Consider the following 26,139-nt stretch of genomic DNA (forward strand, 5'->3'; position numbering starts at 1 on the left):
AAGCCAAAAGCAAAGCAAACAGCCAGTGCATGGAAAATAATGTTTTGACATAGCTGACTGCTTTCTGCATTTCATAGACATGAATTCGTTCTGTCATGGTTGGGACGACAGTTTCCTTTTCCCCCCTCTAAAGCTGATGCACTTATAAATGCTCTGCATATTTTAATATGAAGGCCCCGTCCTCAGACGACCATATATTGATAATATTAAAATGTCTTTCACCATATAACATTATATCTACTCCTACTTTATATGCTAACTTTATTACCATGAAACTATAATGTAGAGCTGTCAAAATGGATCTGCTCAATATCATGAAGCCAGGCCATGTACTTCAACAGTGACTGTTTGACAACAATGACTGTCAAAGCGTAATGTGGTCAAACAAGTTTGGCATACACAACTTCATACACAATGTATATAAAAAGACAAGAAGAGTGAACATATAAAACACAAAGCAATGAGAACATGGAGCAATGTGAGTCAGAAAACTGGTGGAGACAGACATGGTGGCTGACATGGATCTCAAAGCAGCATTAATGGTCCTGGATTGGTTTAAATATTCAACCTACATATTACCTATGTTCTGGTGCACTACTGTTGGCCAGAGTCCTATGGGTCCCTAGGATCTGTCACTATGATGGTCCCTATGATGGTTCACTGATGGGTAACTACGACAGTACCTATGACGGGCACTATGATGGTCACTATGAAGGGTCCTTTTGATGGGTCACTGATGGGTACTGTAACTAGGATCGGTTACCATGATGGTCACTATGATGGGTCCCTATTATAGGTCCCTATGATGGTCACTATGATGGGTCCCCTTTGATGGGTAACTATGATGGGTCAGTATGATGGGTCCCTATGACGGGTCACACTAATGGCTGCCTATGATGGGTCACTATGATAGGTCCCGATGATGGATCCCTATGATGAATCACTATGATGTGTCACTATAATGGGTCACTATGCAATATTTTATTCATATTATGGGTCCTACGATATGTCCCCTGTGATAGGTCTGTATGATGTCATTGAGATAACAAGCTACAGAGGGGGAGGGAGTTCTGGCAGGCCATTACCCAAAGCCCGCCCAGGCTTCACAAAGGGCAATGCAGGACTAGGGGGCATGTTTATTCATGGTACAATAAGCAGGACTAACCTGCAAGGTGACTAGCTGTCAGGAGCTGGCAGCAACACATTACACACTCTCCCCGATGCTAAATGATATAAGTGCAGTTGCATGTGTGTGTGTGTGTGTGTGTGTGTGTGTGTGTCTGCTGTCACTGCAAAAAGAGACTGAACTATTATCAACCACACTAGCACTGGGATACCTCTCATACAGGCATGTTTCTCATCCACAGATAGTTGAAAGGAAAAAGTTTTATAAAGAGCAAACGAAAGCCCCAAGTTTTCAGCTACGGTCAAAAGCCTGAACATCATGACTGCATGGGTGAGTTAATAACAGCCAGCTCTGCCCAACACGCATGGAAGGCAAGGTTCTATGCCTTTTTAATCTTATCTTGTTAATATTTTAGAAAAACCTTACAGGCATATGAATCAATTAATTATGTCTGAAATGCTACCAAACGCAGCTCATGAATAGTGCACATGGTTTCTGCCAAATACGTATGTCAATCACGCTACCGTAGCAACAGCTGTGTAATTACAGCTAGTCCACATCTAAAGACAGACGCAACGCCACATTCAAAGAATGTTATTGCTGCGGGGCTCCCAAATTACACATTACATGGACCTGTATGAACTTAATTTGACTTTGATCTTAATTTTTTTCTCTCAGAAAACAGTTAATTACTAATTCTGCTTTTAACACTCTTTTCCTGGACAGAAAGTAAATAAATGGTATAGCATAGGGGCTATGTGACTCCGTGGAGGCATTTTAACTGCCATGATAGAATTTAGACCAGGAGATTTAAACATATTCTCTAAAATATTCTTTTTCTCTAAATTGAATATTTACAATTAGTAACAAATACATTTAATTATTTAGGTTATTTATTCACTGGTCTAGACATAATTGAATATACAAGTTGTTTTAGGTACATGTGGTCCCTAATGTGCCTATAACACACTCCTGTGAGCAAGCCAAATGTAGCTAAGTGGAAACTGCCGCAGGCAAGAGGTGAATAATCCTGAAGTAGGGTACTAAGTAAATCCAAAATCAAACCCATCATAAACCAGACCTCTCTAAAATAATCAGCATTAAAATAGTTCCAAGTATTTCCAAAATAATTGTAAATCTTTCTAATACAAATGCAATATTTGAAATATTATGCTTGATTGAGCTAACCTGAGAAAAAAACAGTAGAGAATGAAAAAATATATACTATTTGAACCCAGGTCTGTTCAGAAGCACCTCCGACTGCAACTTCAGGAAATCTATACAATACATTATTAAAAGACTGGCAGCAGACAAAGAAAGAAACAGGTGGATAAAAACAAAAAATGAAAAGAAAGACGTTTAAATAATTGAATGGTATAGGCTCCTAAAAAACAGCAAAAGAATTCGTATAGCTACAATCTGAGGGGAAAGTAGGTCAGAATAAAAAAGAAAGGATAAAAAAACATCAAAGGGAGAAAGTTGTAACAAAGTCATACAGTAGTAGCTAGCATATACTAGGAGGGGGCTCATGCAATGTTCACAAGACATCAGACAGAGGCTGAGCATGCTCATATCTCCGAGACAGAGAAAAACACCTCCCAAACACTGGAAGGAAGGTGAACTTGGGAGACAACACAAAGCTAACATAACATAGTCATGCCAAATAAATACAAATATAGTTAAAGACCCTCGCTTCAGCTTCCTGACTACCCCTGCCAGTAAAATATTCAGCTGCTGCTTCATTGGCTGCAGGAGTTGGGAATCTCACCACTAAGGCCAATCTGAACATGTTTTCAAACATTATGGACACGACTGAGCTACGTTGCATAGCATTAACATTTAAGTCATTTGGCAGACGCTCCTATCCAAGGTACCATACGGTTGTGAGTCCATACATGTTCATACTTGGCTTGTACTGCCCCACTGCCCCGTGTTTTAAACCTGGGAGTAGTACAAGTAGATTGATGTCTGGCCATTTTTTGGATTGTTTAGTCCTTGTTGGCCATTGTTTTATGTTATTTTAACTAAAACATTAATTACAGTATATTTCAAAAGGTATGTAAGGATAAATAGGATTAAAGATGACTTTAAATTTGTTTGACCTTGTCAAGCTGGAAATCTTCATTTTAGGTATAAAGCATTCTCAAATAGTACAGCTTGATTTAAGTGCAGACTTCAGAACAGCCCTTTTCAGAGCATCACCGCCTCCTTGGGTTGCTAACAAAACCTCCCTAGCTGTCTAATGTCTGTCTGGAGCCAAAACCCACCTGACGTGGGATTGACAGAGACAGACAGACCAGGATGTTCTAACCTTGACCTGCAACCTCTCGGCCTGACATTCCTGACAACAGACAAGTGTGTCTAAACAGCGCCATCGAAAGACGCAGACACACAGAAAAACACACAAAAAACACACAGGGTTTGGTAGGTTCTTGACAAGGAACCGACTGAATTCCACTCCTCGAAAGACATTTCAAAGGAATGATGGCATTCCTTTTATAACTGGTCTGGGAGTAAGGAGAGAAAACAGCTATTACACTATATGGTATATACCTGAAGTATGGAAGTTTTTGCAGCTGCATAAATAAAAATCCCCATGGCAACGGCAATCGGAGATAAGAGAAAAGGGGAGGACGAGTGGGAGGGAGGAGGGAGGATTTATGTGTTTTCAGAGCTGTCATCCCCTAAAGAGATTCCTCAGGCAAAGCAGGCCACCTGCCACATGGTGTATTCAACTCCAGTCTTCAGGCCCACCGCTCTTTCTTATACCCAACAAGGCACGCCGTGGCTACAAAAGGTCGGGCGGGAGAGCTGGGGTTAGGGCGGACAGGATATGAAACACAGCGGTGGCGGCTGGATGGATGCGGGCCTTGTCGGGCGAAACCAGACGAACGCAGAAAGCTGCAGCTCAAGGACAGAGAACCAGAGGGACGGCATGAATGATGACTGGGAACCGTAGCTCTAAACGCTCAGTTTTCCGTATGGGGCTGAGACGAAGCCAGCCTCTAGCCAGCCTCTAGCCAGCCTCTAGCCAGCCTCTAGCGAGCGTGTGATGCATCCTCCTCAGGCCCGACGGAGGACACGGTGGTACAGCCTCTCCCTGGTTTCAGCACCTCTTCAACGCACCGGGGGCCGTGGAGGGCGTGTGTGTGTGTGTCAGTACACGATGTGGGGGGGGCAGGAAGGGGCTGAGTGGGGCCGACTGCTAGCTCCCCTCGGAGCGGCCCGGTAAACTGGAGAAGCCAGGTGTACAGGGGGCTCCAGCTTCGCTTCAGCCCTGCTTGGGGAGGAGGTGGCCCTCCTTCTCACGCAGAGCCATTTGTCTCAATTTCAACGTGCACCGCAAACCGCTTATAGCGCACACGCCCCGGGCACGCGCCGTCCGGACGGTGCGCTCCGGAGCCGTTTAAACTAATCATGGTGGCAGAATGGGGCCTGGATTCATCAGCATAGAAAAACCCATCTAAACCCAGCTACTACCGCAGAGCATACACAACTTAACAACCAGACACACGCAGTGTTTCAGTGGATTTTGCGCGAGTGTGTGCGTGTGTGTGCGCATGCCTACGTCTTGTGCCTGCGTGGGTGAGACAGAAGATCCCTGCGACTAGGCTAATAACACGACTTTAATGACCTATTCAGACATTTGTGTGTGTGCGTCTTCTAAAAGTCTTACATAAATCCCCTTTATTCAGGCCAAATGTAATCCCGGCATCACCCCTGTACGTCAGAGGGAAAGAGGGAGGGAATCCATCAGAGAGCTGCCGGTATTATGCTCCATTTTTATTTCCTAATGTGTGTCAACCTGGCTCTTTTACCACAAAGGATCTGACAGGGGAAGAAATGAGAAGATGTTCTTATGAAGCTGTAAGCCAGTTAGACGAAGAGACGTAGTCTCAGAGGAATATGTCAAAACTTGACTTCCCACAACGGCACAGACAAGTTCCCCCCATGAAGCCTTTTATCTTCCCCAGTTTGATAACACACACTAGATTTCTCCTGCGTCGTAAAGGGCCAGTCAGTGTTTTTTTGGGAGGTTTATGAGGTTTAGCAATGCTCAGAGCCAATATGACAGTTTTACTTAATAGTTCTATTGTCTACGCATTGCCTTTGGATGGCAAAGAAAAAAGGCATAATTCATCGGAACTGAAGTAACCTGAAAGACATAGCTAACTCCCCTTAGATCAATTAACTCAGTGTCAGAAATTACATTAAAAGTTTCTAAGTTAAAAAAAAAGAAAAACCACTGCTTCCTGGGGAATTGTTAATTATAGTTGTCATTCTGCGTTGTTTAAAATCAGCCGTAAATGTTCTAATTAACAACATGTCAAAAGCGACATAAGTTAATGTTGAAATGAAATAACGGCATGTGCCCAAACGCATGAGGACCTACAGACATTTTAGTGGCTTCGTCGTCCCCCCTGACAAGATGGGAGTGGAAGTTTGCTAGTAACACTGAACGGCCGAAGGAGTCTGCCCCTGGCCGTTAAGAAGGAGAGAGGGCGGAGACAGGAAGGAGGGGGGGAAGGGATGGAATTACCATGGCGATGAGGTATGTTGTTGCCCGCCAAGGTGGAGTGTCTTGGGCCTAGAAGCAGAACAGGAGCTGGCATTAGCAGGCCTCTCCCAGTAGGGGTCGCTGTGGAGAGACAACGTGAACATCTTTTAAAGCCTGTAAGGAGAGCATAAGAGTATGGAGCAAAGCCTCACATGTACACAGTGGAGTGGCTATACAGAATGTATGCATATGGGTCTGGTGTGAGACTACCACATTCAACTAAGAGCATTCATTACACACACTGGTTTAAGGCAGAGATAAGATGCAGTTCTGATTTCATTCAATATGGAGTTCCTGAATGATACTTCCCCACTGCAGGATATGTAATACACACCTGCATTAAATAGTACACCGTTGCACGTAATAAACAGTTCAAACATTTGGGTGAAGTTGGTGGTCACACGGAACCATGTGACACACCCCCCCCCCCCATTCAACCGGATGGTGAAAGGAAATGAAGTGAAGATGAAATGCCTCGGGCACCGCCTTCTCTGAAGAGTTAACTGTCACACGATGATGTCAGACAAAGCTAGAGGACGCGTCTGTCGCCAAAAAAAAATTACTGGAAAAAAAGCACCAGCAGAAAGTGACTATCTTTGCAGAGAATTATTTGAATTTTACACACCCACAAAAGAGCCACTGTCAGAACTGATACCGTGTTACATTTTTCATGTGCCCCGCGAATCAGTGAACCGAGTCGAGGTGTTGTTGAACATTAGATACAGTATGTACCATGCAGGAAAACACTGACATTGTGGGCACATTTTGTATGGATATTAAGACACTTCATTGGCAGGTTGACTTCATATTGTTGCTACGTATGGGCTTAGGAGATTGATTTTGAGCATGACCAAGAAACGCTATTTGGTTTTTAAGATAATATATTGTGAAATAAATGAGTCATTGATTTAGAGGACACAGGTTTTCGTTTTATTTGTGTATAAATCAGAGAGGAATACTGAGGTATTTCAAGGCATGGATAAACTATAGCTGTCTGCTGTATAAAGTATCATAATTTAACGATTGTTGACATCTACTCCATTCGAATCTTTGCATCAGAAAAGTCAGGGGCGACTCTCTCAGTCTTACAATGAAAAGCTGCATAAGTCCCTCCCAGTGATGTATTCCATTTGCACTGTACCTCTACTCTCAGCAGCATATAGCTTTTACCTGTTAAGGACCTCTTCAAACCATCCCATTAAACAGCAGAAACCTGTAGTGAAATGATCTGACTGTGAAGGGAGGAAGCACTTCACGGGCCAAGAAATGGCAGCAGCAGCACTCGACAGGAGCGTCACTCAACAGACATTGCTAGCTAGCTACCCCCCCCCCAGACTGACGCATTGCAATTTACAAACTCCTGCAAAGCACATGTCATTTCTAGCTTAATTTATTCCCTGCAGGTATAGGGAATGTCAGCCCCCCTCCCCCGACACACTCGTTGTCATCTCTCGCCATCTTTCAGACACACACACACACACGCGCGCGCGCGCGCACACACTGACACCTTCACACGCCATCTGGCCTGAACGGCAAAAACAGCATCCAGATGGATTTTGTTTCACGGCCACAAAGGTAAATTGCAGAGAGCAATGGGAGATTCGGCCCATTTTTCAAGGCCGACTATATTACTGTATACCTGGCATCGTGTTGAACTATTACACCTCCTTCACACGTCGGAGAAAACTAATCCCACCCGGGCCATGGACTACTCCATAAAACGCTCCTGTGTGGCATTTCCACCATTTCCTTTGAATCAGGCATGTGATTGAAAACATGTCAGAGGTTCCTGCCTGTGGAACCCCAAGAATCTGTGACTCCTCAGCTGTTTTCTCGACATCTTTTAACTTCCGGCAAGCAGGTAAAAGAAAGTCCACAATCCCTCTGACAACAACAGCATCCTAGTCTGGATTAGGAAAGGTAGTCTGGTTTTACTCCACCGCCTCAGGAAAGCTGCAAGTGGATTGGGGCTTGGTATTTGCCTGGCGTTCCTGGGCTGAACCGCGGGGGCGGGGGGGGTATGGAAGCCTGGAAGGTCAGAAACTGCTTAATTCTGGCAGCAGAGGTGTTTCGGGCAAGGAGATATACCACCTCTATGGTGCTCCATGGGTGGATGGAGCGATATAGAGAACACTGGAGGATTGTTATCCAGCATGATGGCTCCTTGTCAATACAGCTGCCTGATCCAGCTCAGCGTATGCTGCTGTTTTTCAGTGTGAATGAGGTCTGCAGGGGGTGGATAGTGGGGTTTCTTCTCCACTCCCCCACTCGCCTCGCCTTTGCCCTCTCCCCACCCTGCCCTCGCCCCTCCTCCATCTCCCTTCCTCTCCTCTCTCCTCCTCTCTCCGGGCCCCTGATTGCGTAGACCGACACATCTCTGTTCTGCTCCTCTCAGGTAACAGGGGCTCAAATTAAGGGGCTGAATCCCAATCGTTGGGCGGCAAACAAAAAAAGAAAACACGAAAAACCGCCAACCAGGTCATCAGTCCTCACCGGAGACCCCTGCAGAGACACCCTATCCTCGAACACCGCCGTTAATGGACAGGACAACGTCCCATCGTCCTGGAGAAGGGCCATCTTCTGGAGCCTGGCGATGGCCAGCAGCGAAGGAAAAGCGGTCAGGCACTAAGGAGTCCCACACTACCGAACAACACAGGGAGGTGCGCACGTATGATGCTGCGACCACACACACACTCACACACACAGGAGGAGGGAGCATCTCCCACTATTAAACCACATCACCCGAGCCCTCCTCAGAAGCCGTGCCCCCCCCCACCCCGCTGACATGTTTATTGGGACATTATATTGACTCCAGGATTAGGTGGTTGGGACCGGCCAGTTGATTTAAAAGGCCTTTTATCGATGCCATCCCGGGGACTGAGGTGAGTGACATTTACAGGTAAATTCTTCACCAGTCCATTACAATAACACAGTGTGTTTCCTTGGGTGCCCCACCAGTGAACTGACCACGGCGCTCCGCCTCTCCTTGCCACATGGGCCGGGCAGCAGATCAATCTTTCATAGGGTGGACATGGACGGTGACCGAGCGGTTAGCCCTTCGTTCGGTCGGACGGGAGTTAACAGCTTTCCCTAACAGCTTTCCCAAGGGGAAATGGCTGTCTCTGCCCGCATAAAACATAGCATGTAATGCGACTAATTGCCTTGCTAAATAACTCTACGTTGGGGACAGGCAACTGCTGGGCCTTGAAAGACCAGTGTGTTTCATTGGAGCAAATATGCAATGGAGGAAGGCATGTTCAAAACTTCTAAATGTAATTGAACTGCAAAAAAGATATATAGTATGTACTATTAACAGACACACAAACACACACAGACAGAACGACAGACAGGTATTTTCCCCTTCACTGATGACACAAAGATCCTACAGGGCTTTGTGTTGTCGTATTCCACAATTGGGATAACCACTGCTGTTTACCAAGCTAAGTCTTTGTTAGACAAAGGTTGCGCTGACATTTTGTTGAAGTGAGTGAACGTTGCCTTACTATCTTTCATCCAAAGGGCCCAGGCCCTTTAACTGAACTGGGCTGTTAACTGAACCCTGAAGAGTGGACGAGAGGAAGGCCTCTCAGATACTACATTCAGGAACTGTTCAGATGAATAAAACAGGAGTGGGCAATTGTGTTGCAACGAGAGGCTGAGAGAGAGACAGAGCGAGAGATGGAGGGAGAGAGATATGGAAAGGAGACTTGATATCCATACCAGGTGTAAAAGAATCACATGTTTGTGGACAGGCCCCACAGAGAACACAATACATCTTACATGTTAAGACCATTGGTGTTAAATAAGCTGTCTGAAAGTTGGCCTGAACACCTGTCTGCCTGTCTGTCTGCCTGCCTGCATGTCTGCCAGCATGTCTGCCTGCCTGTCTGTCTGCATGCCTGTCTGCATGTCTGCCTGCCTGCATGTCTGTCTGTCCACTGGCCTGTATGTCCCTAGTCTTGTTCCAGAGTGTCTCCCTCCAATCCCACAGCCAGGACAGTGTTTAATCAGCCCCAGCTTGAGACACACTGCCATCCACTCTGAGGCCTGAGGACCACGGCGGTAGAGGTAGACTCCAGTACGTTCTTTCTCCTCAGCCGCGGCAGCAGAAAGACCTCTCATCACTTTGCTGAAAACAAAAGAGTTGGATGGCAATTGCCCAGCGGGCGACTTTCGGGGGTCATCTCACTTGGCCGGTATCCTCACAGGTTCAGAGAGAGAGCCTCAATGGCTTCATCTGATCCCCATTTGTCTGACTGGTAAATACTGTATGAAAGACAATGGCACCGCCGAGGCACCTCTCAAGTGCTCTTATCATGAGGATGTCGGTGGGACAGAGTGAGTGGGAGCAACTTGAGCGAGTTGGTTAAAGAGCCATACCTTCAACCGAAGTGTCTTTCTCTTTCTCTAATATGGCCACTCCTGCCAAAGCGTGTGTGCGCGCGCGCCAGAGCCCATGTATTCGTGTGTTCGTGCCGTGCCAGCCTGCGTGCGTGAGCCCGCACACTCATATGTGTGTGCATGTCGCAGAGAATATCTGAGTCAGAGATACTGATAATGGATCCCCAGTTTGTGTAGACGCTTTTGTGTAGACGCTGTCTGTTGAAACCCAGGCACTGGGATTCAGAGGATCAGACTGGGAAGTGCAGCACACTCGACACTCTGATTGGTAACGTCACATGTTCTGGGATACAGGTAGAGAACAGTGACGACTGAGACTGTAGAGGACGCTTTTAAAGCGTCCGTCGTGAAAGGAAAGTCGATGCAATGAACACCAGGTAGTGAAGCAGCGTCAGGTTGATGCTCATGGTCAGGTTTAGGGTGTGTCCTGACATTTAAGAAAAGACACTGCACCAGAGGATGACCACACGCTATTCCGTTCTACTCTAACGTATCTAAGTAAGCTTTTTTGAACCCAGCAAAACAAATCCCATTTAAATACAAAAAAATGAGCAGATACAATCATCCCAGTCAAGGAGGATAAAAAGAGGACAGATATCTCCCTCTTCTGTGTTAAATGATGGATTGAGCAATGAGTGTCATTGTAATTCACTGTTGTGTCACCTGCGGTCATTCTGACCTTCAGCAGCCAATCAGGCTGTTTACTCAGCCCCAACCACACTCTCTTATTGGACTGGGAGAAATTATCACAACCATTATTCAAACTAGACAGCCCACCACCACAGCACTGATGGAAGGAGAGAGAGAGAGAGAGAGATGGAAGAGTCTTCACTTCAGTCTTTCTCCTTCTCCACAGCCAAGGAGCAGGGAGAGAAACTCACAGGGGTTTGTTGAAAAGAAAGCCCAGGTTTTGAACATGAAAGACACGATTTAAGCGCTACAGACAGAAGCATAAACAAAACCCAGTTAAAAGAGGAGTTGTTGGCTCACTTGCTTTGTCAGTTAAAACTCTTGAAATAGTAACTTCAAGAAATATTTAAGCATTATTCAAGTAATAAAGTGTCTGATATGCAGATAGGACTGTGCAGAATGCAAATATATATTGAATTGAAGGGGACAATTTCACAATGAATCTGTCTGAACCAGAAGTCACCTCTCATGCTTTCACTACACCCACAGAGGAAAAAGAATTACACACGTATTTTCAAATTCCAACTGTGAGAGGACAGTTCATAGGGGTACGAGCTGAATCTGGAAGTGCAAGCTCTGAGAGAAATACAGAAAGAGCAAAAGAGAAAGAGAAAGCGCGAGAGTGAGGGGGAGAGGGAAAAAGGAGTTAAAGCGCGCGAGAGGAAAGAGAGAGAGAATCCACATCTGAAAAACAGTGAAACCCTCTTATATCATTTTGAAGCCCTGCAATACTGAATGACTTGAGCAAAGATGAGACCCTCACTGGTCGTAGGACTCAGTTCACAAACCTGTTCTACAAACACACCGAAGCATTGGGCCCAGAACACCCAATCAATCAGGATCACGCAAATTACCAGACGGTCAAAACAAAACGGCATTGCGTATTCGGTAAACACAAGCCCAGGTTATCTGGCCCTTAACGGACAGTCCCATGCCAGACTATTAGACCATGGTTACTGATCAAACCCTTGACAAAAACCAAGCTTGATGAACCCTGTCATGTTACTGAGGATGGTAGAGACTAGTGAGGCCCGGCTCAGCTGTTTGTTCACCTAATAACTCACCCTAAATCGCCTGACTACAGATGATGAAGTGAAAATCTGAGGCCCGCGCTCAATGCTAACCCACCCCCTATAAAAAAAAAGGCTTTATTCCTTCACAGTTGAATACAGAGCCATCTATTAAGATGGGGAGGGAGTATGACTGGTAGTAGGAATCGGCTCCATATGTCCGTTATCTTCCAGTCATCTGTCGCTCATGCTTCACGACATGACAGCAAACTGGAGTAGACTCCGTGAGGAACTCTGTTCTCTTATTTTACACAGAGGCATACATATTGGACAGGAATGGCCTACTAAACCACCAGGGAACACACATACGGGCTCAGAAAAGTAGACATAAAATATGACTAAATTAGTGCAAACAATAAATTCTGTTTGGGCTGGAAAGAGAAAGGCAGAGTCGTGCCCTGAGATGAGTGAGTGACACAGACTGGAACCAGTAGTGATAGTCTGTCTGGGTAGGACAAGCATCTCTAAGCCAATTGTGTCAGCAGGCTCAACTGATACCCGGCCCGATTGGTTACAGAGTGCAGAATGTAAACACCAGTGTTTCAACTAATGCCTGTTTCTGACCTAACTTCGCAGGACACTAGATCTCCCACAAAGTCCAGTCCTGAATCGGGTCGAAGGACCGCAGTTCCCTGCAGGTGAGTCGCAAATAAATCACTCAACGGGTGGAAAAAAACATTCTTCCAACCCGTGCAGGATTTTACAAAGTCGTCATAAAGACAATTGAAAAACACTGTGGGGGAGGTACTCCGCAACAAATCCGGTAAATGTGGACAAGTGAAGATTGAGTGTCGGCATGTTAACGTCCAAAAAGAAGAAATCATACAGTTTCAGGGATGGCACAGAGTGTGCACTATTCATAATAGTAAACAAACAAAATAGTTGTTCTGTTGCAGCTCAGCTAGCAGAGCATGGTGCTTGACAGGACAGGGTTGTGGGCTAGATTCCCACCGGGAGACAGTTCTTCCTGTGTCATTCCCAGCACTCGCCACTCACCCAACCTTCATCCAGAAAACAGTTCATGAACCCAAACTTGCCCTCCCCATTGATATAACCGCAGGGACTCTGGGTTATGAGTCAATGCGGACATCACTGGAAGACATTGGAAAACCTGTCTCCCCATAAAGGAAAGCAATCACTGCAACAAAGCAGAACCTCAGACAGAGCTTCATTTTCTGAACAAATGTCAAAAAAAAATAAAAAAATAAATAAGATTCAAGTTTTGAAAGACCTCGCTAATGAAGATAAGAGGTCGCAAAGAAGTTGTGAATTGTTGGAGCACGGAACTGCTGCCTGCCATATAAAGAGGGACAGTAGAAGAAAGACCAACAAAATATGTAAATGTTATTTCATTGTATACTGCTGAAAATATTCATGATTATTATTATTGGTTTAAGGAAAACGTAATTTCAAAGGTTTTGTAACATAGTTATGTCATGCCAATCATGCACAGCAATTGTAAATTAATTGAGAAAGAAGAGATGGGGGATAAAGAGAGAGAGACAGAGAGGGATGACAAGAAACTGCGTAGCACTCAGTACACTTCCCTTTACTCTGCCTGTGGTAGTAGGAATACTACCGGGTCTATTTCCCTGTGGTAGTAGGAATACTACTGGGTCTATTTCCCTGTGGTAGTAGGAATACTACTGGGTCTATTTCCCTGTGGTAGTAGGAATACTACTGGGTCTATTTCCCTGTGGTAGTAGGAATACTACTGGGTCTATTTCCCTGTGGTAGTAGGAATACTACTGGGTCTATTTCCCTGTGGTAGTAGGAATACTACTGGGTCTATTTCCCTGTGGTAGTAGGAATACTACTGGGTCTATTTCCCTGTGGTAGTAGGAATACTACTGGGTCTATTTCCCTGTGGTAGTAGGAATACTACTGGGTCTATTTCCCTGTGGTAGTAGGAATACTACTGGGTCTATTTCCCTGTGGTAGTAGGAATACTACTGGGTCTATTTCCCTGTGGTAGTAGGAATACTACTGGGTCTATTTCCCTGTGGTAGTAGGAATACTACTGGGTCTATTTCCCTGTGGTAGTAGGAATACTACTGGGTCTATTTCCCTGTGGTAGTAGGAATACTACTGGGTCTATTTCCCTGTGGTAGTAGGAATACTACTGGGTCTATTTCCCTGTGGTAGTAGGAATACTACTGGGTCTATTTCCCTGGGCCTATGGCTGGGTTCAGGTCAGGGGCAGCAATGTTCAATTAAGCCCAGAGCTATTTGTGTGTGTACAGTGGTACTTTCGCCTGCGATTCTCCATTATGCCTACAATATTCCCTGTCATATTTGATTTGCAGGGCGATGCAGCAAGGCTAGAGTGGTTCTGGGAGAGTGTCAGTCACGGCAGGAGGGAAGAAGAAAGGGAAGGAGGGAGAGAGAGAGAGAGAGAAAGAGTGAGGGAGAGAGAGAGAGAAACAGAGAGGAGGGAGAGATGGAAAATAAGATTCGGCCACTGACGGCATCAGGGACCTGAGCTGCATCATTGTCCCGAGCCGCCTGGGTTCATTTTAAAATCCCTTCAAGTAGTGGTGCCATTCTAATTATTGTCTGTGTGCTACTGGAGCAAATAAAGGCTTTCTGTTTGTATCTCGTTAATAAAATCTGAAGAATAACAATTACAAGCCATTACTTGAGAAAAGAAGCAGAAAAGCAATTGATACGGCTGGAAGTCAGCCAAACAGCGCCTGCCCCAATTACGGCATCATCCCGTGGTCCTCGCCTCCGCCTTCCTTTTTTTGTCGCTGGAATTAAATGAAGGCAAACAACCTTAGCCGTTGTTTGCATAGAGTGTTATTTTGCCGCAAACGATTAGATGGAAAGGGCCAGGTTGCTGCCCTCATAAAATAAAACATCTGGAGGTGCCTTTACATATATTACGTATGTATTTATGCATTACTGTAGTTATGCACGTCAATCCGGAGCATGTGGAAGGGAGTGCCCCGACGTCTCCATGCCCCAGAAAGCTCCGGGACCAATCAGTCAGGACCGTTCCTGTATGCATGGACTCTATAGGTTTTCACTGCATAGAGGACACGATGTTATCAAATTCTACAATCAGCTTGCTTCGATGGCGAGCGTGTTTATTTGGGGTGGGGTGGTTGGGTGGGGGGGGGGCTCGGGGCAGTAGCGTGAATGACAGGAACACCGGAGCCGTGGAGCTATTGGGGTCTCGAGCTCTCCCCGACCAGGGGGGAGGGAAGGACGGGTCGCACGGATTAGACATTCCCTGTCAGACGGCTTCCTTCTCCCAGTCTCTCAGGCTTGTCGTGCCTGGGGTTCCAGTGTGCAGTCGCTCAGCCAATCTCCCTCCCCGGTTCCATCGGCGTGACTGTCACCAGAAGTCTGCCTATGGCTGGTGGACAACAGCCAATGACTGGCAGTGGTAGTATGGCATACTGTAGTCCGTCCTCTAATCTGAGTCACCTAATCCCATGCAGAGAGTAAGTGAAAAGTTTCCATCTGAAATTGCCCTAACAGACCATGGATGTAATAATTGGTCTACAGAAAGGTTTTACTGAGTGATATACTGAATAAACACGACAGCCTTCCTGTCTTTGCCAAGCCGAAAAAGTTTTTAGTGGGCCGATGTTATTGTTAACGTGACACAATCATAAGAAAAAGGTCTGTCATTTGATATTAAATGCTAACATGAAGCAGAGCACTTAAACAAAACCTTAAAACTGTATAACTGATCAATGCCATGTCATGTTTTGCTTAAAACATTTATGGGTTCAATAGGACATTTGGCTATAGAAGGGTAGTTTCTCACTGAACTCAGCGGCTTCCGTCCCAAAAATGATCCGGTGACTTAACAAATACAAGTAGTGAGTGGACAGCGGTTAGCCTGCCTAACTGTGTATACTAAATCAGTATCTGGGGACTGAGTCACTTCATTTCTGTTTTCATTGTCTGTTTTCAAATTGAGAGAGGCAGTTTTTCATGCCCCAAGTAGGCTTTTAAATCATTTTTTTGTATTTAAACATGAGTAAACTGATGTAGGCTATTTTTTTGTATCTCAATACATAGCTAACTGCAGCCTTGAAGACAACAAACAATTTACTTGTTTACATGTAATTGCTGGTTCGTGATAACGCTAGATCCAGCTCAGCAGAATACAAGTAGCCTAGAGGTTATAATGAAATCTGTTGACAACCTTTTAATGAAACATGCCATTACATACAACTCATCTGAGACCTGCTATTCCCTCCTGTTTTCTATCGCTTGTAGCTATGTTTTCTAAAAATAAAAAACGGGGGGGGGGGGGGGGGATACTCCCCCATGCCAGCACACTGTGAGTAGTGTTAACTACAAGGTCTGCAATCTCACCTTAATTGTGGATTATGTAGCGAAAGGGGGGAAAAGCATGGAGAGGATTTGGAGAGCAGAGGAGTGGAGAAGAGAGTGAGTGTCAGGGCCCTGCAGGCAGAGGCAGACGTCTGGAAACGGTGAACAGCGCTGGCACAGACTGCCGCTTTCATCATCCGACTGATGATTCTGCCGGTTCTGGTGTCACAACAAGCAGAGATCAAACCGGGACTTGACACAACAACCTGATCCGTGATTCTGGTGTATTAGGATTAGTAATGAACGATAACACAGAAACCAAATGCTTTCTCTCTCCTTCCCCACCATCCCATGGGTAGATTTAAATAAGGTGCACATCCTCTCAGGTACGAAACACATCTGAGAGTGGAAAAATCCGACAACCACAGAACCAGCCTGGTGCTCTCCAATGGTGGCTAGTTTTCAGAAAATGATAATTAGCATTATTCTCAGTCTGGAAACATGGAAACTATGGTCCCTTAATCCCTATATAGTGTGAACTGCTGTAGTGCCGAGTTGGCCCCTGAGCCGAAACGGCCAAAACGTTTTATCTCCAACCAATTAACAACTGGTGAAGTTCTGCATAGACAGCATAATGGCTCCAGGTCTGGCACCAGCACCAGGGACACCAGCCAGCCAGGCAAGCCATCTCTCACACCCCATATCTGGGTAAATAGTGAAGAGATCCTATGTTTCAGGACACATCTTGGCCTCACCACGGACAACTGTGCGCCGTGGGCCTCTGCTGGGTACCAGCTGGGCCTGGCTCACCATGCAGAAACATCTCCTAGCCCTACAGTAGCTCTGGTCCTGATCCAACCATGTGACGAACAGAGTGGCAAAAAGAGAGAGAGGTGAGGTAGAGAGATGTGGAAAGAGAGGGGGAGGTGGAGAGAGGTAGAGAGAGATGTGAAGAGGGAGGCAGAGAGAGGCGGAAAGAAATAGAGAGACAATGAGACATTTAAAGGAGAATAATGATCATTCGTTTATATATTTGTTGTTCTTCTTTTGATTTTCTTCCTCTATAAACCAATTGCACCAAAAATTTTCTTTTATGTGATTCCTTTTGTTAATAGTATTTACTGAAAAGAACAGTCATTGTTTAGAACGCAGCCTTTTAATATAGTTTGCTGGAATCTAATTGATGGTCAAAATCTTTGGGGCAAAATATTTTTTAGTCTACATAGTAGTGAACATTGTAGTAGTGTACAGTGGTCAGTACATTGTAACGGTAGTGTATATTGGTTGGTATATTGTCAACGGTAGAGTACATTGGCCGATATATTGTCAACAGTAGTGTACATTGATCGATATATTGTCAGCGGTAGTGTATATTGGGTGATATATTCTCAACTGTGATGTACACAGGTCAATATATTGTCAACGGTAGTGTAAAATGGTTGATATATTGTCAACGTTAGTGTACATTGGCCGATATACTGTCAACAGTAGTGTACAAGGAGACATTCCTTTTGTCTATCGCATGCCAATAGTTAACTGATATGATCACAGATATTCCAGCTCAATTCCAGCCAAAACACAGTCTTCCTCAGAGAAACTTTAATTGAAACACTTATAAAGCCCAGTAAGCTGTATTACAGGTCTCCAACAAATCATTTGAGAGTAGCTCAAAAAGTAATTCTGAATGACAATACTGTGTAAAAGCCATTAATTTGAGTAGTAGATTTTTTTTATTATAATATATATAATGTATATCAATACATGAACATAATATCTACAATTTGTTTCTTACAAATAAACACTAACTATCCAAATAAATTACATTTCAACTTTCAAGTGCCTAAGACCTTTGCACAGTCCTGTACATGCAGTTTTCACTATTCCACAGTAAATTTTCATAAACACCGCAGGCTCCCAAATACATGAAATTATCCAACTATATCACATTCTGGCAAATTAATTTCCAGGATGTTTGATCATCAGCTCATAGTAGCTACACTGGCTTGTGGATGCGCCATTCCTAACAGTTACCTCAGGGCCGCAATTCTTCCTGCTACACCGCCAACTTAAACAGAGCATGCTGGAGCACTAGTAGACTAACAGTCAAACTCTCCTGTAGGGGATCTATTAACTCTGGTTCTGATATAGGTGAGTGGATGGACAGAAATAATTAAGCTGGATAACATTCTCTACATTGCTGGCAAACATTTTGTTTGACATTTTCAGGAGCTAGGCTAAAGCACAGCTTTTGTTGACAAAACACGCCTGGTGCTTCTATGGATGCTACTTCTGCCCATCACTTCACCTTTAACAAAGTGTACATGTATTTGTGGTTTCTAGTGTGGACCTGAGTGACTACTGTTTCAAGCGTGAATAAAGCATTTGAAATCATTCCCAACACCTTTGTATTGTGTTTACGTATGCGGATGCCAGAAAAATTTATCTGAAGCACAATTTTCAGCGAGCAGTTATTGGAGCCCATCATCACAGGAGTCTCATCGCTCTACCCAGAACCTTATCAAAACTGCATGGTAGTCTTACTTTATAGGAGTATATTGTCATTGAGCTATTATTTGTTATTTACAGTAAATGAGCAGTTAGGCACCAGATTTGTGGATATTGAAGCCCAATGAGTTTACCTTAACTCTATTGCAGAACTTGCTAATTTTTAAAGAACTATGAACATGTTGTCGCCATAGGAACTGAAGTCAGAATACACTGTTACAAAATGGTCTGCAAATAATACGGGTCAGGAATCGAACAGGAATCGAACAGGAATCCAACATAAGAGAAGTGAAGATGGGATACAGAATACAAAACATTCTCAGTGGATTTCATCAACACACCCTTTGCTAACCCTCTTCCCTTCTTCCAGCTTTCTTCAACTCTTTTCTCCTTCTCTAAAGCACTCCTCTCATCCTCCCATCTCCTGTACTCTCTCCATAAACCAGCTGCCTCATGCCAGAATAGGCCAGATTCACTTTCATTTTTTATTCTGATGTGATTGAAGCATTGAAATCAACTCCCATTTCATTTTTGCTCTATGAATATTATATATATTATGTAATATATGAAACATAATTCCAGGGGAACAATCTAACAGGTTTCATAGGACCACATTTAGAGCTGTTTATTAACTTAAAATTATTCTCTTAGACACTAACATGCAGACTACATCAGCCGAGCTGTGTGCGCAAGCGTTGCACAATACGTTTAAACATACATGTTATTAAATGATTGTATCCAAACCGTTTGCGCACGCCTCTGCATTGAGACGCTCAATGAGCTGCAAGTCCCACTTTCACTGGTTAACACATTCTACCTCGTTTGGGTCACTACAAGATGATGAAGAGGCATTATTAAAAGATATTTACAAGAAACAAAATAGTTTTCCCCTTTTATCTGTGAATTAATCCTTGGAGTAGAGAAACACATGATTTTGACTCCGAGACAACATTCTATAAATATCCAGTTCAAAAGGCATTTCAAATAAAAGGAAAAACGCAGCAAAGACAAATGTGCTAGCAACAGCAAGTCATCTCAATGTCTGCGAATGTTTCATGTATGTTTCTACCGGTTCCTACATTCATATAGTTGTTTAAAATCTGCTGTAGCTATTTGGCCTGCATGTCATCATCACACCAGGTGGGGACAGACAACAATAATTTGCGCACGCAGATGCACGAATGCAAACCGCCGGTCTACTCTGCATGAGGCCTTGGGTAAAAATTGCAAGGCAAAGGATTAGAATGTAAGCAAAAAATAAATAAAAAACATTTTAAAGTACCTCATGCCGAAAAGGTTGAAGACCTTGATAGCTCGATTTTTATACCTCAAAACAGCACAGCCAAAGTACTAAAAGTAATTATGGAATTCACTACTCAATACTTTTGTGGAAGAATCACACCCTCACAGTTTTGAAGGTGCTAACGAAGCATTAGAAAAATTATAATAGTTACAATAGCATACCAAATTTAGGATTAAGGACGAAAAAACACAGAAATCCAAAGAGTAATGTTTCACAGTTTAAACACAGTGAGAAATTTAAACATTACAATAAAACTATAAGAACACTACAAGAACTAAAAGTAAAGAAATTGTATACCAACCTACAAACGTTACTGTTACTTATACAAAGTCCTGGAAATCCATTAGAAATGTACATAAAGAAACATCCACCATGCAGGAAGTCCTGAGGGTACCTCACAAAATACTACCAGCTCTACTCAATCTGGCCAAAATTAATTCCAACCAAACAAAAATAAAATGACATTACCTACTGGGAAAACAACAAAATCTCTAAGTAAACATCGATGCTGTTTAGCTCTAAACAGACAGTACATGGTGTCAGAATATCTGACCACCATGACTAATAGAAACCTGATGAAAACACAGACTAGGTACAGCCTGACCATAGAGACCAGTCATCACAGTCAGATCTGACTACTCAGAGAGGACAGGCTGTGCTCACAACTCTCTCCCCTCAGATAGAGGTCAAGAAAGACACAGATTTGTTTCAATACTGCGAGAACCAGGCAGACTTATGGGAAATGTCCTTCCCCCAGATTCCAAGTAAATACAGCTATTTTGAAAGTGAAATGAATAAAAAGAAAATCAGATATGTATTGGTGCAACAAAATCCATACTGGTTGGGACCATCAGCAGAGCTACTCATCAGGACAACAGCATTATAACCGGTTTCACTGTTTAATGACTGCTTTCATAAACGTTTTACTATTGTGTTATTACTAGTTAGTAAGACTATTTTTCTATTATCATCTAAATCATCATTGAGTTGTGACTATATGTTTGCCAATACAGCCTTTTGAATTGAATTCAAAGAGAGAGAGCGAGAGATGTAGAGCAAAGAGAGAAAGAGAGTGAGAGGTAGAGCAAAGAGAGAAAGAGAGTGAGAGGTAGAGCAAAGAAAGAAAGAGAGTAGGAGAGGTAGAGCAAAGAGAGAAAGAGAGTAGGAGAGGTAGAGCAAAGAAAGAAAGAGAGTAGGAGAGGTAGAGCAAAGAGAGAAAGAGAGTAGGAGAGGTAGAGCAAAGAAAGAAAGAGAGTAGGAGAGGTAGAGCAAAGAGAGAAAGAGAGTAGGAGAGGTAGAGCAAAGAGAGAAAGAGAGTAGGAGAGGTAGAGCAAAGAGAGAAAGAGCGTGAGAGAGGTAGAGCAAAGAGAGACAGCGTTGGAAACAGGCTTCAGTTGGACAGGTAGCAGCCCACTGAGTTTTTCAATGTTCCAGTGTTGACATAGTGACGAGGCTGTCAACAGAAGCCTCTCACTCTGTCTCTCTCCCTACCTCGCCTTCATTCCTCTTAAATATGAAGACAACTGTTATTGGACAGAGAAAAACACCCCCCCGTTTCCCTCTCCCAATCCCACACCAGTTCCATAAACAAAGATAAAAGAGTACATATGATTAAGCCCTGCCTAGCAATACATCTTGAAAGCAGAAGAACTTTGGGTGAGCTGCATTTTGCAGTCACGGTCAGTTAGAGCTCGCTCTGTGGGCAACACAGAACAGCTCTGCTCTGGCTCTCTCTTTATAAGGACTAATCTGAATGGCTGGCAACAGAGGGGGAAGTGCCAGAGGCATGATGAATCTGCTCTGATGGATGAAGGGAACGGAGAGGAAGAGAGAGCAGGGAGAGGGGGGAGTGAAAGCCAGGAAGAAAGGGGGGGGGGGTAGAAAAAGACAAAGAAAGAGATAGAGAGAAAGAGAGTGGGGAGGGGGTGAGAGGGGTGAGAGGGATGAGAGGGAGAGACAGAGAGGAAGGAAAAACCTTGACTATTAACAGACTGTTAGCTTTGCCTTGCTATCGAGAGAGGACGCTATAGGCAGGGAGAAGACGGGCTATGTGCACACGGCCCACAAAATGAGGTGGAAATGGAGCTGCACTTCCTACTCACCAGTCAAATGTATGACAACCTGATCATACATTTCCCACAGTTCACACAGACCCATAAACAATTAGCAAGTCACAAAAATGTTGAAGTCCCAAATATGCTAGACGAAATATTGCAATGTGCAATCATAGCAGCAAGATGTGTGATTGCCAGGAGAAAAGGGCTCCCAGTGGAGCACAAACAACATTGTAAATATAACCCATATGTATCTGTGCATTTACTTAGCCACTGGCATTCATACTTTAATTATGTGAACAATGTTATGAAACTGTACATGGCAAAAAAATAAACATAACATAAACACAATTCTTTGTCCCTTTGAAACTTTTGTCTGCATAATGTTTAATTTACATTTTTGATAGTTTATTTACCATTCGTTAATTATCATGTCAATAATAGTTTTTCCAGTTTCAGTTGCTTTGATAATGTAAACAAATGTTTCCCATGCCAATAAAGCGCCTTTGAATGGAATAGAGAGAGGGAGTGAGAGGCGGAGGGGAGGATGGCCGTCCACTGCTAGCAGACGGCCATTAGCTCCAGCTATTTACATGCCCTGTTATCTGGGTTATCGAGCCCTGTTATCTGGGTTATCGTGCCCTGTTATCTGGGTTATCGTGCCCTGTTATCTGGGTTATCGAGACCTGTTATCTGGGTTATCGAGACCTGTTATCTGGGTTATCGAGACCTGTTATCTGGGTTACCGTGCCCTGTTATCTGGGTTATCTGGGTTATCGTGCCCTGTTATCTGGGTTATCGTGCCCTGTTATCTGGGTTACCGTGCCCTGTTATCTGGGTTATCGAGCCCTGTTATCTGGGTTACCGTGCCCTGTTATCTGGGTTACCGTGCCCTGTTATCTGGGTTACCGTGCCCTGTTATCTGGGTTATCGAGCCCTGTTATCTGGGTTATCGAGCCCTGTTATCTGGGTTATCGTGCCCTGTTATCTGGGTTATCGAGCCCTGTTATCTGGGTTACCGTGCCCTGTTATCTGGGTTACCGTGCCCTGTTATCTGGGTTATCGAGCCCTGTTATCTGGGTTATCATGCCCTGCTAACTTAACAGGAGGGGTATGAAATAACTTTTATTGGTTCTATAACGTCTTTCGGGGGTTTACATTTAAATGTGTAACCAGGATTGGTGTCACTTACTATGCTGCCCTCTCTATTACCAGAGGAGTTTTGGAGCGAAGCACAACATGACTACAAGCCCCTCATTCATCAGCACAGCTCCCCTCTCTTTCTCTCTCTCTCTCGGCTCTTTCTCGCCACCTCTCTCCCTCTATCTCTCTCTCTCTTTCTCTCTTTGTCTCCAAGTTAAGTCTTTAATTATTTGTTGAGTCGTTTTGCAAACACAAGGCTGGGGTAACAACTACCAAAGGACATCAAAAGCCACACAAGATCTCTAAATTAAGTTGGTTATATACAGTAGATAAACAATGCCTTCCATGAGTGGGTTAAATAAGACTTCCAACTTACTGGGGGAATTTGGACATGAATTGGGCATCAACTACGGCCTCCTCCTCTGATCCCTCCATGCAGAAAGGGTGTAGAATTTTACTTTCCCTACAAAGATAGATACAGTAGGGCTGTCAGTTTAAAACATTCAATCAAAAAGCAAATGGATACATTACATGTAGACCGTAAAATACCAAAGATTTCCAAGGAGGTTTCTGTAAATACAGTATAACAAGTACGTAAACTAGAAGTACTAAAGTGCACATGAATTAAACACACAAAATGAAGTCAGAAATATTGCATTGAGCCTTTGAATGTAGTAAACTTACAGGAGGCTAGCTAACCTGTGAGACGTCTCATTCAGCCCAAGTGTTCAATAATATTAGACATTATAGCCCCACACAGACACGGAAAACAGTATACAGATTCATATTTATAGCTGGAATAAAGCCTGCTGTCAGTTCACCTCTGGACAACTCAAGGTTTGCTTTCTCTCAACTTATCCAGAAGACATCCGGAAGGGATTAAACCCTGAGGTGTCAGTAAAATAAAGTGTGTGTATGTGTGTGTGCTTGTTTCTCTGTGTGTGTGTCTGTGTGGGGTTGGTGTGTTTGGTGTGATGACAGCATCACAGACAGCCCTACAATACACATTTACATTGGCTTTCAGAAGACCCAACAGCTCAAGCAAACCACTGCCATCCATCCAATTCTGTGTGGTTCTAAAGTTTCTCCCTGCCCCCCCCCCCCCCCCCAACGCCCGCCGCCCCTTCTTCTGCTAACTCTGACTGAACCATTTAACCTCTTTACAAAGCATCCAATGCTTTCCTTTACCTTATTTAAAAAAAATATATGAAAAAAAAGTGTTTTCCTTCTAATGCGTTTTTAAATAAAGTCAAACTTAATATTCAACCAGCTAGCTTATCAATGTTTCTTAGCAAAGCAGGCCATAAATATTAATGAATCTTCCGCTTAGACCTGAAAGGGCCGGCTGTGCATCGTCTTTCTCTAAGAATGGGAGTTTATCACAAATAAAAACCCCTGGGTAATTTTTCACCGAAATAATTGCCCTGCATGTGGTAAGTGGTGTTATTTTCTGGTATTTAAAACTTTGGCAGGGTTCCGTGTGTAATGATTTGAAGGCTGAGGCTAATGCTGGCAACCAAACAGAGAAAGGGAAACAGAGGGGACCGCCTGTCCTGGGATGAAATGGACTGGGATAAACAGGGATAGACTGGGGTGGAATGGAGTGGGCTAGACACAGATGGACAGGGGTGGAATGAAGTGGGCTAGACAGGGATGGACTGGGAAAAACAGGGATGGACTGGGAAAGACAGGTATGGATAGGGGTGGAATGAAGTGGGCTAGACAGGGATGGACTGGGATAAGGAGGGATGGACAGGGAAAGACAGGGATGGACTGGGATAAGGAGGGATGGACAGGGAAAGACAGGGATGGACTGGGGTGGAATGAAGTGGGCTAGACAGGAATGGACAGGGAAAGACAGGGATGGACTAGGGTGGAATGAAGTGGTCTAGACAGGAATGGACTGGGAAAGACAGGGATGGACTAGGGTGGAATGAAGTGGTCTAGACAGGAATGGACTGGGAAAGACAGGGATGGACACGGATAAAGAGGGATGGACTGTGCTGGAATGGAACGGACAGGGAAGGACTGGGATGGATGGGGAAGGGATGGCCTGGGAAGAACTAGATTGAACTGGGATCGGGTAGATGGCCTGTAAAAATTAATCTCTCAAAAGCACTGGGAGCCGCAACGTCCCCCCTTACTGTCAGTGGGGCCTGGCTACTGTCCCCCCTTACTGTCAGTGGGGCACTGTGTTACTGTCCCCCCTTACTGTCAGTGGGGCACTGTGTTACTGTCCCCCCTTACTGTCAGTGGGGCACTGTGTTACTGTCCCCCCTTACTGTCAGTGGGGCACTGTGTTACTGTCCCCCCTTACTGTCAGTGGGGCACTGTGTTACTGTCCCCCCTTACTGTCAGTGGGGCACTGTGTTACTGTCCCCCCTTACTGTCAGTGGGGCACTGTGTTACTGTAAAGGGAAAGTCAAAGAGCGTCTACGTGTGTTGTATAGAGAACATGGCCCTCGACATCACCAGCCCGGAAGAGTCATGGGGATTCTGAACTCCATGTCAAATTAGTAAAGACATCAAACAGGGCAGGCTCTCCTGTTTAGAGAAGCACTTCGTGGGGGTGGTGGTGGGGGGGGTGGGTGGTGGTGGGGGGGGGGGTGTTCAGGCAAACTGCTGTTTAGTCGTTAAATCACAACCCAGCTGCAAGCCTCCCTTTAGAAAGCACCTCTGAACTAATATCCAACAGACTGACTGCAACGTGTTTACAACCCTCCGAAAGCTGTCTGCAGCTGACTGAACACGCTTCTACCCACTGGTTTGAATCAACGTTATTTCCACGTCGTTGTCCGTGTGGTGACGTCGAATCGTCCCTTAAAACTGATCGGATGTGCAAAAAACGTGTCAGCCTAGGGGGACTGAGACTCCTCTCTCACCCAACGTTCCACCCAGATCCAACGACACGCAGTGACTGATTTCACGTTGACTTCACATTAGTTGGCAAGTACAGTAGTGTACAGTAGTGGAGTGAATGTAGGCCACATCCACCA

At 44.4% G+C, this 26,139-nt stretch overlaps 1 protein-coding gene across 4 annotated transcripts in view; it reads right to left on the reverse strand.

Moving 5' to 3' along the window:
• LOC105023610 (neuronal PAS domain-containing protein 3) overlaps positions 1-26,139 on the reverse strand; it is a 265,014-nt gene that overhangs the window by 190,978 nt on the left and 47,897 nt on the right. For 3 of the 4 annotated variants that reach the window (XM_010892953.3, XM_010892952.3, XM_034297589.1), the window contains exons 2-3: positions 23,520-23,606; positions 5,667-5,765 (exon numbers count right to left, since the gene is read on the reverse strand). In XM_010892953.3, the coding sequence (XP_010891255.1) occupies positions 5,667-5,765; positions 23,520-23,606 (186 nt within the window). The remainder of the gene's footprint in view (positions 1-5,666; positions 5,766-23,519; positions 23,607-26,139) is intronic. The other variant, XM_020054458.2, reaches the window with a different exon arrangement.

The sequence above is a fragment of the Esox lucius genome, chromosome 15, assembly GCF_011004845.1.
Source record: "Esox lucius isolate fEsoLuc1 chromosome 15, fEsoLuc1.pri, whole genome shotgun sequence".
NCBI lineage: Eukaryota > Metazoa > Chordata > Actinopteri > Esociformes > Esocidae > Esox > Esox lucius.